The 15,399-nt window shown below is 37.7% G+C and overlaps 1 protein-coding gene across 3 annotated transcripts in view; it reads left to right on the top strand.

The window, feature by feature from the left end:
- The window catches only part of WARS2 (tryptophanyl tRNA synthetase 2, mitochondrial), an 87,637-nt gene that overhangs the window by 59,477 nt on the left and 12,761 nt on the right, over window positions 1-15,399 (top strand). For all 3 annotated transcript variants that reach the window (XM_008065901.2, XM_021716459.1, XM_021716458.1), the window contains one exon: window positions 12,664-12,744. In XM_008065901.2, the coding sequence (XP_008064092.2) occupies window positions 12,664-12,744 (81 nt within the window). The remainder of the gene's footprint in view (window positions 1-12,663; window positions 12,745-15,399) is intronic.

Here is a 15,399-nt window from a genome sequence, read left to right as displayed (position 1 = left end):
TAGGAAAGTCTTTAGATATCAGAAGCTGTCTAACACAGTGATGGACACTTGTTTTCAAAATTCTAATTTATGCTGGAAAGCTGAGATTGTGTCATTACCAACATTGTCTGTGGGTTGTTTCCTTTGAAATGCCTTCCTTCCTTTGTTCTCCCATGTTAATCTTCTTAGAGAATATACATTTGGTTTGGTGAGGCTCTTACTATGCCTTTGCTTTTTATTTCATTCCTTTCATTATGTCCTCTTTTCCTTCTGTTTTCATTGAAATTACTTTTTTTTACTGATGTCTTCAGCAAACCTCATTCACTTTCAGCCAATCTTCTTTTCTAATATAAACATCCAGGAGTACAGTATAAATTTCCTCAGTTTTATCAGCATCCACAAAATTGTGATATGTAGTATTGTCATTTAATTCAATTCTAAATAATTTCTAAACTTCCCTATATTTCTCCTTTGATCTATGATTTATTCAGAAATGTGTTTTAATTTCCAAATACATGACTTTAAAAAAAAAACTTAGCTTTTTTAAAAATTTGATTTTTAAGTTTATTGCATTTTAGTCACAAAATACGATCTCTGTGCTTCCACTTTTTTTGTATTTTTAAAGCTTGAATTTAGAAAATGGGTAATTTTTATAAGTGCTGTGTTTTAAAATAATTTCTATTTTCTGACTCAGTGATTTTCAAAAATTTTTTTGTTGTTCATGCCTATCGGTAAAACGTTTTCGAGACTTACGCCTGCATGTGTGTATCCACGCTGCTGCAGAGGACATGATTTCATTCTTTTCTGTGGCTGTGTCTGTTCCTGGGCAAACACTGCATGTTCTCACTCGTGTGTGGGAGCTAAGGGATCTCAAGGACGGAAGTAATAGACACTGGGGGACTAATAAGGGCTGAGCGGGGAGGAGGACTAGGGACCAGAGACTACCGGGGGGCACAGTGTTCGCTGTCTGGGGAGTGGGCCCCCTGAGACCCAGGCCCCACCACAACACAGTGTGTCCATGAGACAGATATGCATGTGGACCCCTGAGTCTAAAATTCAGAAAACTGTTTAAAAGATGTGTCTATATTGTATATCACGCAACTTTCCTCTAAAGCAAAATGGGATTCAAAATGAACACACATAAAAGCTCTAATATTTTCTTGGTATGCGTTGGACATTGGCGCATGTGCACAACTCCCACTTTGGACACCTACTTGGCTTCAGCTGTCATCTCCGATGGCCACTATGGTATCTTTTTAAGTTCAAGGAAATATTTAGAATCGTGAGACTACAGGCCATATTTGGCACAAGTCTACTTTTAAAAAGGCACTGAACAAGAGTCTAGCTTGCCAGCAAGGTCGCTTCTGCAAGCAGAATATTTTTCACAGGAGCTAAGATCCACTTCTACATTTTATACAAAGCTTTAGGGGGTCTTTGAAAGAGCTATGCCAGTTACGAGAGTCACTATACTTGGGAAAGCCTAAACTATAACTTTCCATCAGGCACTTATAGTTTTCCCAGTCTAGGTACAATTACCAACTGGGGATTATTTGTCAAAAACAATGTTGCCTAGTAATGTTGTTAACCTATGCTGTTTTATCTGGTCGGTGTATAACTAGGTGGTTGATCCAGGATCAGATTCTCAGGCAGCAGTTGAAAGTGTCTCATTAACTTGCTCAGTCCGTTGCCTACTGGATTCCATGAGCCAAAGAGTCCATTAGGTCAGTCATGACGCTGCTAAGTTTCCAACCGCCACTGTTGTGCCACTTCTGCACCTGCAGGCGGAGCCATAACCTGTGAATGCTTTAATGCTGTCAAAACAGCTATTAGGAAGTAGTTTCTCCCTAAGAGAGGAAGTAGCGCCCAACTTCCAGATCCTACCAAACATGGTTTCATGAGGCTATATTCCTTTATTTTTTTTTTCAGTCTTTTTCCTCTCTTCTTTAAGAGGATTAATTTCTATGAATCTATCTGTTCATTCAGTGACTTTTTCTTCTGTCCTCCCAATCTGTGGTTAAGTCCTTACAATGGTATCATTTCAGATATTATATGTTTTCTTTCCAGAATTTTTATCTGCTCTTTTTGATAGTTTTAAAAAATTTATCTGCTGAGATTTCCTATCTGTTTATTCATTTCAAGCATATTTTCATTTGCATATTTAAGTATAGTTATAGTTGTTCCTTCAAAATGTGTTCATTAAATATAACACTTGAAACATCTCAGGATTGATCTTCATTGATAGTCTTTTTCCTTAAGAATGGGTATGTCTGCCTATTTTTTTCATACGTCCAGTAATTTTGGCTAGTATCTTGAATATATTAAATGACAAATTGGAGAGATTCTGAATTCTATTATATTCCTCTCAAGAGTGTCTTTTAAAAAACTGTTGTTTTAGCAGGCAATTAACTTGATTAGACTCAAACTCCAAACTGCTTTTCCAGTGGTGAGCAACAACCTGAAATCTTCCACCAGTTGTTTTAGCCACAGTTGGATAGCTTGTGCCCAGCTGTCCTGTGCATGTCAATTTCCAGGGTTGACCAGATATTTGGATAGAGTTTATATATAGGATGTAAGCCTGCCACTCTCTTATTCTTCATTTAGGAATCTCTCTGCTTATTTTCCAGCCATTATAGTCATCTAACTTTGTTCTTTGATTCTTTAAGCCAGTAATAACGCAAATTTCTATCATATTTAGAAACTTTTCATGGCTCTATTTGAGAATTGTCTTCAGATAGAAAGTCATAAAACAGGACACATATTCAGTTTCATTCTTTTTGTAAAAGAATAGACCACACCCCTCTAGTTACTGTCTACTTTTGATTATTCTCCAATGCCTTGATGCAATTAATTTTTATAGTGTGCTTAGAGTTTATAGTTGCTATCTGTGGTAGGGTTCATCTAATAGGAGCTTGCTATTGACTGACTTATACACCCTCAAATTCATATCTTACACCCTTAACTCCAAATTTGACTATATCTGAAGATAGGATCTTCAGGAAGTAATTAAGATTAAAGTGGAGTCATAAGGGTGAGGTTCTAATCTGATAGACCTATGACCTTGTACAAAGAAGGAGAAAGATCCCTCCCAAGGATATGGAGCACCTGGAATTCTTATACATTTCAGATAAGAGTGTAAAATGGTAAATCCACTTCAGAGAACAGTTTGTTGAAGCTGAACATATTCTTACTACCTGACCTAGTAATTCTGCTCATAGATATTTACCCAAGAGAAATGTAAACATAGTCTGAAAAAGGACTTGTACAAAAATATACATAGTATTTTTATTTATAACAGTTGAAAACTAAAAACTACCCAAATGTTTATCAACAGGTAAATAGTTAAACAATTGTGACAGATTCGGTCAACGGAATACTATTCAGCAATGAAAAGGAGTATGTGACAACTTGGAGAAATCTCCGAAATATGCTGAGTGATAGAGGCTAAGCATGAAAAGCTCATATATTAAGTTAATTTATATATTATTCTAGAATTAGCAGAACCAAGCCATAGTAGTAAAACAATGTAGTGGTTTCTAAGAGCAGTGGGTGCAAAGGGGCATGAGGAAACATTTTGGGGGGATTGAAATCTTCTGTATCTTGATTGTTGCGCTAGTTAACATATGTGTGTAGATTTGTTGAAATCTATTGAGACTAAACAGCTAAACTGGGCACATCTTATTGTTTGTAAATTATGCCTCACTAGAGTTGATTTAATATGTACATTTTAAAGAGATAGGCTCTTGGGATGTTGTTATATAAACCAAAAGAAAGAAGAGAAGTCTGTGGAATTGTGTAGGGTAGGGAACACTGCAGGTGTTTTAGTATAGCTATCATTCAAACATTTAAAATGACAAAGGCAAAATATACGTGGTTTGAAAGTTGTATCTGGTCTTTGAATTACCCGTTCACAACGTAAACAAGAAACAACCTGCTCACAAGTTTAGCCAATAAACGAACTAATATGTCAGAATATTGTTGCTTTTTAAGGCCAAATGAATGCTGTCATACGGATATACCCCGTTTTGTTTAGGCATTCATTCACCAGTGGACATTTGGGCTACTTCTGCCTTTTTGGCAACTGTGAGTAATGGTGCTATGAGCATGAGTTTGCAAGTATTCTTCAAGACCCTGCTTTCAATTCTTATGTATTGCTGGAGTTGCTGGATTATATAGTGATTCTATTTTTAATTTTTGAAGGGTTCATTATACTATTTTCCATAGCAGTTGCATCATCTGACATTCCTATCAACAGTGTACAAAAGTTTCCGCTTTTTTCCATATCCTCACTACACTTACTTGTAGAGCTACGCTTTCTTAAAAAAAGTATAGTGACTATCCTAATAGATGTGAGATGATATCACATTGTAGTTTTGATTTGCATTTCCTTAATGATTAGTAATATTCAGCATCTTTTTCATATGCTATGGGCCATTTGCATTTGTATGTATTCTTTGGAGATATGCCTATTCAAGTCCTTTGCCCAGTTTTCAATTGAGATTTTTGTTGTCGAGTTGTAGGAGTTTCTTATATATTCTGGATGTTAACTGCTTGTCAGACATATGATTTGCAAATATTTTTCTTTATTTTGTAGGATCTAAGTTACTGGGACTATCAGATATAGCCACAGAAAAATTTTAAATAAAATCCTTCTGAAAAGACAGGTTTGATTAAAAAATCACCTGTTCGCCATCAGGTTCTTTATAGATCAGCTTCCTTATCTTTCTTCAATGTAGCTAATATTGGGGGTGTACTTGTGGTGGATTACTACTGTCCCCTGTTACTCATTTTTACTTCCTGTAAGGGGAGAGGTCATCAGATTTTCTGTGAAGGAGCAGTCAGTAAGCATTTTGGGCTTTGCAGGCCACCTGACCACCTGTGGTCTCTGCCATTGCTACCACCTCTTCCTCATCTTCACTTTCTTTCTCTCTTCTTTCTTCTCCTCCTTCTCCTTGCTCTTTTTAAAATGTGATTACTCTTATGTAACGCAAGAGACATTCTTAGCCAGTGGGTGGAACAGAAACAGTTCCAATGACAGACTTGGCTGGGGGACAGTTGTTTATTAACCCCTGTGTGGAAGGGTTATATGTCTTCACCCAGACATGTGCCTGACAGTATATCCTCTGGGGGAAGCAACTCTGCCTCACTGAGTTGGGCTTATCCATGTGACTTGCTTTAGCCAACAGAAAGTGAGCGGGCATGAAGTACACCAGTCCAGGATGAATCTTTAAAAGCCATTCCATGTTTGCCTAGCTCTCTTGCTCTTTTACCTTCTGACATGAGAACAGATTATTTCATACAAGGGCTATTTGTTCAGTATCGGTTCTGGAATTAGAAGACATGTAAAGCAGACTTATAGCCAATCTGTAGGTACCAGTATGTAATATGAGTGACAAAGAAACAATTTATGTAAGCCATTTAAATTTGGGGTTCTTTGTTAGTACAGCCTAGCAAAATTTGATGAATATTACTACAGATAAAGAAACACACATACACACAATAAGCAATAAAATTTAGATGGAAGTGACTTTTAATTCAGGAACAGGCTGATAGAAGCTACTTAGTTCAACTTTGAAAGGATTGGACTTAGAAAAAGTATAGGGAACTCCAAATGTGTACAGACAGATGTTCACTGGCAAACACAAGTACTGACAGGAGGTAGACCAGTTGAAGGGAGTGGGAGTTTATCATTGACACAGAGTTTTCTTAATTAAAATCAGAACCCTAAACAAGGTTCTTGTTAAGGGGATTTGTCATGGGGATGATAAGAATCTAATAAAAATAACTTAGCATGAAATTGCTAGTTTCCAAAAGGAAGCAATAAATGGGAATTTGTGAGTCTGAATGGTCTTCCAAGTGTCCTAAAACTTATAGGATGTGGTTTCTGGAAAGATAATATTTGTATAGGAGGAAGTAAAATCCTATGAATCAGAGATCTGATTCGGGAATTGATCAAAAACAAAACCAGCTAATTGCTTGGGTAGGTTTAATTGATACCTAGAAGCTGTATCTTTTTGATGTCTTGCTGTCTTGTACTCTTTTTATTTGTAAAGTATTTTTGAATTATGCTAAAAAATACAGCAAAATACAGAGATTTTGTGGCAAACATTGATATTCCCAGCACCAGAGATGAATATTGCTGTACTTTATCATGTGTGCTTTGCTTCTTTGTGTTAAAATACTTAGGGCTGAAGTTGAGCTCCTTTAACTTTCCCCTTGCCTCACCTCTTCCCTTGACACCCCCACCCCCGCATCCCTTTCTTCCATCCCCAGGCAACCACAATCTTGGATTTGGTGCGTATCAAGCTTGCCCATTCTCTACATTTGCTTTTGTGAATAATTCCATGAACAGCAAATACTTTTGTTTGTGCGGTTTAAAAAATTCTCTGTAATTGATATAATATAGTATCTTTTCACACAGCAGTAGGCTTTTGTGATCTACCCATGTTTATAGATATAAATCTTACTCATTTATTTGTTATACAGTATGCCATTATATAAATATACCATCATATAGATAGCCATTATATAAATATACGTGTTATTTAGACATTTATCTGTCAATGAACCTTTAATTTCATGCATGCATTCATATTACAAGTATTTATTGAGCACTTACTATGTCTTAGGTACTGTGCTAGGTACTCGTGTTATATCAGTAAATAAATCTTTGCCACTATTGTGCTTGTGTTCTGTTGGGGTAACATTAAATAAGTAATAAATAAGCCAAGCATAATGTATATTAGAAGTGGTAAATGATATGGAAAAAGAATAAGGGGAATTGGGAGTGGAGTTGAAAGGAGCAGGTTGCTATTTCAAGCAGTATGGGTGGGAAAAACCCCTTGATAAATAATATTTGAGACAAGACTTTAGGTGAGGAAGTCAGCCAGGTGAATATCTGGGAGAAGACAATTCCTATCAGTGAAAAGCCCATGAGATGGGACTGTACCTCGTGTGTTCAGGAAACGCCAGAAAGTCAGCATGGCTGGAGAAGAGGCAGGGACAAAGGAGGAGACGAGCCTGAATCACGGAGGTGACAGCCTTGAGGAGGAGGAGATTGTTGGTCCTTGACCCTACAGGCTGTTATGAGGACTTCGGCATTTGCTCTGCAGAAGTGGAAAGTACATGAAGGATTTTGAATAGAGAAATGCCATGGTCTGTGTGATAAAAGGGTCACAGGCTGCTTTGTTGAGAAGGGCCCGTGGAGGACCTAGGCTGGAAGCAGAGAGCGAGTTAGGAAGTTGCCACAGTGCTCCCGGGGGATTGATGGTGTTTCAGACTGACGTGCTCGTCGAAGTGGTGAAACTCTAGATGCTCTTGAAGGCAGAGGTAACAAGATCTTCGGATGGGTTAGATACAGAGTGTGAGAGAATCAGAAAAGTGAAGGATGATTCCAAGGTTTTTGTCTGAGAAACCGCAAAGATAGGGTTGCTAGTAACAGGAATGGGACAGCTGCAAGTGGAGCAGGCCTGGGGCAGAGGACCAGGAGTTCCACTTTGGATGCGTTGAGCTTGAGATGTCAGAGATCCGCACAGAGATACTCAACAGACAGCTGAATAAATGAGTCTGGAGTTCATCGGCAAGATCTGGCTGGAGTTATAAACTAAGAAGTAATCGGTAATATAGATATTTAAAGCAATGAGATGTGATGAAACTGCAAAGGGAGTGGGTATAAAAAAGAATAGAAGTAAAGAAACAAGGACTGAAACCTGGGTGCCAGCAATATAAGAAGTCAGGGAGAAGAGGGGAACCCGCAAAAGGATTGAGAAGAGAAACGATTGAAATAGAAAAATTACCAAAATGCAGTGTCTGGGGAGCCAAGAAAATGTATCAAGATACAGGAAGTAATCAGTTGTGTCAAGTGCTGTTGAATCTGCCAAGTAAGATGTCAACTTCACCTTACCTATTAGCATTGATGGCAGTGACGGACAGTTTCAGTGGAGTGGTGGAGGTGAAACCTGACTGGAATGGGTTTGAGTGGGAGCAGGGCGGACAACGGGATCTCATCAAACTCAGTGGCAGCTCTGGTGTCTTCATCTTTCTTCAATGACGGGAATTCCTTCTTCCCCTTGACTATGTGAAAAGACCTGGGGTGGGCTTTGATTTGAGGGCCACCTGTTTCTGTGTGGAGTGGCTTTTTTACGTTTCTGTTTTCTAGTTCTCTGATTCTTCAGTTACGTGCAATCTAATGTTTGTCACAGGTTTTGACTTATCTATTTCGTGACTCAGTTTTTATGTTCGTATTTTTAATTTTTGATGTAAACTCTATGTTTGATACAGCAAACACACCGAGCAGTGCCAAGTCCTTAGTGTGTAAAGCTCAATCTGCTTTCACACACTGAGCACACCCCCATAGCTAGTACCCAGAGCGCTCCTCATCCTTCTTTCTAGTCGTTGACAGCCCCTTCCCTGAGGATAACCTGCTTGTAAAGGTTACATGAACGGGGCCGTTCGGTGCGCGCTTTTCATTCCGCATACGCCTGGCTGTCAGGCTTAGCGTCAGGGCTTTGCGGTCGGCTTGCCTCGCTGCACTCTTTCATCCTCATTGCTGTCGCCGTCCGTCGTGTGACTGCGCCGCCAGAGTGGGTGTTTGTCGTGCTCGGAGTTTGGAGCGGTTGTGGTGAGTTCTTGCATGTGTACTCTGCGGACCATGTGCACACATTTCTGTTGGATGCATACTTAGAAGTGGAATGCCTGGGTCATAGAATATGTGAATGTGGCGTGCTAATGGGGCTTGTCAGTTTTCCAAAGTTGGTATGCCAATTTATATTTCTACAGCAGTGTGTGAGAGTAAATGTTCCATTTAGTCAGTGTCATCCCCATATTGATACTATTGGATTTTTCACTTTAATCATTCTGGTAAATGTAATAGTATCGTCTTGTGACCTTAATTCACATTTAATGCACATAATTTGCATTTTTGATGATTAACGATGTTGAGTATTTTCTGATATATTGTCATTTGGATATCTTATTTTGTGTGAATTAATTATTCATACTTTTGGCTAATTTTTTAGGGTTATTTGCTTTTTTGTTATAAATTCGTAAAAGTCTTTTACATATTCTGTATACCAATATATTTTGTATACCGATATATTCTTCATAGGTATTGCAAATATCTTCTGCCAGTCGTGGCTTACCTTTTTTCTCTTTAAATGGTGGTGTTCAATACAATGACAGCTTATGTACCTAGTCCTGAATTGTACCCCACACCTCTAAAATAAAAAAATAAATAAATTCTTAATGTTAGTATAGTTTAATTTACTAAGATTTTTTTCTCTATGTTTAATGCTTTTTGGGTCCTATTAAGAATTTGTATTGACTAAAGGAAATGAAAAGTGCACCCAACTGATTTGATTTGTTTTTCTGTAAAATTTTAAAAGTACTTATTATTACTTAGGTAGAACACTTTAATCTACCATGAAGAAATCGGTTTCCCCAACAGTATAATTCATGTATCACTTGTCCTCTTTCATGTACAAAAATATCCATAAACGTCATCCCTTAAGAACTTTTGTTTCTTCCTATCAAGCACAGCAATTCTGTTGAGTGTATGTCTTGTCTCCTTTATTCCGAATTGCTCTGTCTTCTATGTTTAGGGATAACAGAGCCTGTCATATGTAAATTCCTCTTTCTGCCTTCCACTCCAGTTCACCAGATACATCCTCATCTTCATTTACTTTCTCCTCCCCTGTCTCACTGGAAGATGTTTCATCATCCACTCTTTTAACCATGCCGGGTGTAATTTCATTTCCTCTTTCAGAAATATTGTTCTTTGAATTGTCTTTTCTCCTGAATCTTTACTGGTGCTCCTTGTGCTTCGCACCTAGATGGTAGATCTGTTCCACCTTAAAAAGCAAAATAAGATTTTTACTTTTACCAGTTATCCCATCTCTGTCTTTCCTTAAAAAAAACCCCAAAGACAAATGTTGTACACATATGATAAAAGTACATAGCACCAAATACACCCACATAATTAGCGCTTGTAAAACAAACAACATCTAAATTGCATCAAATTCACTTTTCTGATTGTGACATTAAATGATAGTTATGCAAGATGTTGCCATTGGGAGAAATTGGGTAAAAGGTATGTGATATCTCTGTATTATTTCTTGCAACTGTTTGTGAATTTACAATTACCTTAAAATAAAAAGTTAAAACAAAAGCACTTCTAAAAAATATTTATAATAAAAACAACCACCATTTATTGAGTGCTTACTATGTGCTAGATACTGTTTACGCACTGTCAGGAGGATACCTGAGGTTAACCTCATTTTATAGATGACAAAACTGAGGCACAGAGAGGTTAAGTTACTTACTCAGGTCACCCAGATAACCAGTGGCAAAATTAGTGTTCAGGCTAGGCAACCTCACTCCAAAGACAGAGCTCCTAACCGCTCTGCTATGCCTCTTGAATAACTATGTTCGTGTCCTGCCTCCTAGGCTCACTCCGCAGGGCACTATAATTTAGCTTTCATTCCAGTTATTCCCGTGAAACTGCTTATGCCTGGATCATCAAGTCAGTTGCCAAATCTAATGGTCCTATTCTTTCTGCAGCCGTTGATATTATTCACACATTCAGCAAATATTTATGGAGCACATTTAATGTATAAGGCTATATTTTACAACAGTGAACAAGAGAGGCAAAACTGCTACTGAAGAATACATATGTCTTTGCTTGTTAATCTCCAATTTGTCTCTGCTCATTACTGCTGACTTGTTTGTGGATGGTCAATAAGCCACTTTATTGTTCCATGCCTTTGTTTTTCTGTGGCTAAAACAGGTTATATCATTTGTTTGTGGTTTCACAGCATGTCAGAAAATATTTTGTTTAAATACTATTTTTTCCTTTTTCCTCCAGATAGAAATCTGAAAATTCTAAGCAATTATCATGAATATAAATAAAGTAAGAAAGCCAAATCCTGAAGTGTACTACCCTGTTAATGTAATTATTAAAGATGAATTGTGAAACAGTAATTGTGATTGACCTTTTACCCACTTTTTCTGTATGAGGATACTGTGACTTAATTTTATGCTCACTAGTGTGAAAACACCAGGAGGATCTCTACAGAATATTAAGTAACGTTCACTCCATATGTCCAAATAAAAAGCTACTCCAAGGAAAACACTTGACTTCATGGAGACATGGTGGTAGCTTTTTGTATATCACCAAAGCTAAGCATTTGAGCCAGGGTTGAAGAGGCGTCATCTTGTCTCTTTCCACATGTCCATGGTTATTTCTATTCCCCAATTCAGCAAAGAAGAAAATAAGATTCTCTCCAACTTCTTTGTGCCAAAAAATAGCTCTTGTTTTATTGGTCCTAATGGGAATGTGTTTCGCTTGATGATTGGAAGCAGCTCTAATTTTCTTGCTTACATCCAGGGTTACTGTTTTTGTATGATAGCTGTTTGTTTACAGCAGCGGTTACCAATTTACATGGTCAGTGCTGTCAAAGTCATTACCCTTAATGGAACCTAATGCCTCTTGGAAGAAGGATGACAGAGTCAGCCCAGAGCCTTGCAGAGCCTTAAAAGGGATTCCTTGTCAAACACGTGAAAAACGATTCTTCCTTTTCTATAACTTAGGGGGAAAAATGAAAAACGGTTACACACCAGATGATGATTCCTAGCTAGTAAAATCGGCCAGTTCCCTTCCTTTATGTTCCTTTGCAAAACCCACAAAGAACACATTTGGGGCCACTTCTTAGAGTTGGCAACAGCCTCTGTTTTTTAAGGAAATCATATGGACACACAAAAGATGGATTGGTCGATGAAGGACTTGGAATCCCAAGGGTCCAGAAATGGGATGCAGAGCACTCAAATTCTAGGTCATCAGAATGTGACCCGAGCCCAAGATTTATCCCAGTTGTTGCCAGGTTTGGTTACTTGATTAAGTTTAGTTCAAACAAAAATAATTTGAGAAAAGTTTTTATTTTCATATTGACTAGACCTCTTCTTTAAAAGAAAGAAAGTGGCCATCGCCATGTTTCCTGGCTTTGGCCCCCTTTCCTACCTTGGGGAGGTAAATTCCCTCTCTTTCTCACTTACTTTCTAAATAAACTATATTTTCTAATCGTAAAAAAAAGGAAAGAAAGAAAGAAAGAAGAGAAAGGAGGAGAAGGAGGAGAAGGAGGAAGGGGGGAACTAGAAGCTATAAAATACCATATGAGAAGATGGGATGATAAAGTGATTCCTAACTTTCAAATCATTCTAGATCTAAAAAAAAAAATTCTTTAATTTAAAGTCCAGTGCCTTTCTCTCGCATTTACATGTGTGGTATTATAGCTGTTTAATTAGAAGTTATTTAGAAAGGGATTGGAACCAGTATGTCTCTGAATAAACCTGGCTTTTTAAAAGATAAAATAGAGGCCTCAGAGCATAATGAAACTCTGTCATTGAAGATGTTGAAGCAGAGTCTGGTTACCTACTTACTAAGAATGTTCTGGAGAAAATTTAAATCTAGATTAGTCATTGGATCCGTTAGCTTTTATGAATTTCTTTTTGTATAGAATTTATGCATCATAAATGAGAGCAAGGCTCCTTTTCCTTTTTTTAAAATAACCTTGATTTGGGATATTATTTTCAGCCATTTAAGGTAATACCTGTTGCCTGTTTAGTTTTTTTTGTTTTTTTACTATGCAAGAAAACGTTGGCCACCTTTGTTAATGTTCTGTTTTATTTCTTTAGGTGCCCGAACATGCACAGTTAAGTTGGATCCTTTCCTGCATGGTCAGACTACCTCGATTACAACATTTACACCAGTGGAAGGTAAATGCCAGGGATCTGGTTAATAAATAGAAAGGAAGCTGTTTTTCCCTTGCTGTTTATTTTTGTGTCAGGCTCTGGGAGTCCGGGGTTTATTCTCCTCCTTGGTCTGCTACTCACTAATGACTGGAACAGCATCTTTAATCTCTCTACTTCAGGGTATTAAAGGGAAAGTAAAAGGTTATCCAAGATTCCTTCTGACCTAAAAATGTCATTAGTTGTTTGTTTTTATCTGTGTATAGTTGAATCAGAGTTACCTTTGGATAGACTTGGTAATGACTTTGACCCTACCACTTTGTAGTTATCAAACAATCACAAATTCTGGATCACTAGATCCTGAAGTTCCCTCCCATCTGCACTGGAATTAGCTGGCAGTAAGGAAAGAATGTTTTCATTGTGGGAGAAGAGACAACATAGTTTATTTAACATTTAAACAAGTTGAGTCCAGGCAACAGTTTAAACCCACAGAAAAATTACGGCTGTATTTTTTCTAAGAAGTTCAACTAAGAAAGATAAATTGGATAATTCATAGTTCTTTACTTCCATTTATTTTTGCAATTGGATAATCCCAGGGTAGGTAGCCCCTAACTACATCAGCACTAATTTCAGTTTCAAGCCTCTTTCAAGTCTATTTTGAGGGCCACAGATTTCCTCAGAAGCCGATCTTCGGGAGTCTTTGCATGTGCTATAGTCAAAAAACAGAGAGGGTTTCATGGTGACAGCGCCTGAGTGCAGTGGCTCAAAGTGTGGCATCCCCCTGAAATTCACACGTGGAAACTGAACCCCCAAGATGATGGTATTAGGAGGTGGGGCCTTTGGGAGATCATTAGAGTGTAAGCGTGAAGCCCTTATGAATGGGATGAGCACTCTTATAAAAGAGGCCCAGGAGAGACCCTTGCCCCTCCCATCATGTGCAAGCACAGTGAGAAGGCACGGTCCGGAACCAGGAAGTGATCCCCCACCAGACACCGACTGCCTTAATGTTGGACTTCCCAGCCTCCAGAACTGTGAGAAATGCATTTATGTTGTTAATAAACTATCTGGGGTGGTGTTTTGTGATAGCAGTTTTAGTGAACTAAGACAGGAAATAAAAAGACAGTATCAGTCATGTTGCAGATTCATTACTTGCCAAGAATTAAAAACAACATTTCTTAATGTTTTCTGCCATACTTGTTTTTAGGCAAGACCTTCCCATTTTATCAAAACATTCTACCACTAAGTATAATGCTGAAACCCTTTTTATAGAACCTGAATACTAATTTAGTAAGAACTGTTCCCACTTTAAAATGTTATCTAAGGATATCCTGATAACATACTACTAATGAATGTACTTATATTCTGGAAAAGCCTTTCCACTAGTCCATGATTTCTTACTTGTGAAAAGAACATGGACTTCAAGTCCCAGTCTTATCTCAGGGCATGCTACTTTTGTGGTTGTTCCTTCAGTAACAAATGCTAGTGATACTTTGTCATGCTAGGTGCTACAGACATAGCAGTCAACAGAGGAAGCTTCATGAGGCTTGTAACTATTGGGAAAGAGGCAATTAAACAAGTAATAAGAAAGTGTGATAAATGCTCTGAGGGACATGGAAGATCTGATAAGAGTACCCAGCTTGGTTTTGATTCAGACAGTGAGGGATGGGACAGTGGCATGGAAGGGTGGGATCAGGGTTGCTGAGGTTTGGGCAATTTGGACAATTAGTGAGTAACATGTATGTAAGGCATCCGGGGCACATAATGGGTGCTCAACAAATATTAATGTTCACATCTCCCCCTTTTATTGTAATTTCAAGGTCAAGTATGCTAATATAAAAAGACTGTAAATGCAGATTATTTTCCCATTTCCAAATTAAACTTACATTAGATAGTTGTGAACTAGCCTTTATTCTGAACATGGTAATTAAGGGATGTACTAAAGAAATTGTATGTTCAAAGTTTCAGATTTTCTTTGAATGGCCAATAACATTGGTTGCTATAAGCCAGAAATTACTTGAAGTTTAAAATTAAAATTAAGTTTGTAGCTAAAATATACAACACTGAAATTAAGATGGGTAAAGAGAGAAGATGTTGCATTTTCAGGCCCAGCCTTAAAGGGTGTGTCTGTATGTTGGTGGGGAAGCATGTGAGCTCATGAACTTGGTCCCTGGAATCATACAAGTTTATAAATTCAGCTGTTCAGTTAATTCAGAAATAATTGAACTTGAGAGAAATGATTCATATTAACTGAATGAATGAATTTTATCTGTACACCAAAATATCCAAAGTGTTTTATAAGATATGCTCTACCTAGGCCTCAGAACTGTGCACATTATTCCTTTCTAATAAGTAGCTCTACTCAGAGAACCAAATTCTATGTCAGCCATATTCACCTGCAGCAAGGGAGTTAGTATCACTAGGCCTCATGTTTAGCTGGTACACTCTAGTAGTTCATAGTCGGCACCTATTGCTCCCTAGTTATTTAATATTTCTAATGTTACCTCTGCTGACCCCTGCACAGCTCCATTAAACAACTATCTTGATCTGTACAACCTGTACTGTGCTTTGGGTCAATGTTCCCTCAGTTCTTCAGTGTGCCTTATCACCTTCAAGACAGGTCATTAGGATTGGTTAGATTAAAATTTCTCTTATTTAATTTCATTTTTGTTTAAACAGATAAAC

The sequence above is a fragment of the Carlito syrichta genome, unplaced genomic scaffold (genome assembly GCF_000164805.1).
Source record: "Carlito syrichta isolate Samal-C Ts95f unplaced genomic scaffold, Tarsius_syrichta-2.0.1 Scaffold308819, whole genome shotgun sequence".
NCBI classification, from domain to species: domain Eukaryota; kingdom Metazoa; phylum Chordata; class Mammalia; order Primates; family Tarsiidae; genus Carlito; species Carlito syrichta.
The sequence above is the reverse complement of the archived record's forward strand: the minus strand, read 5'-3'. Positions and strand labels throughout refer to the sequence as shown.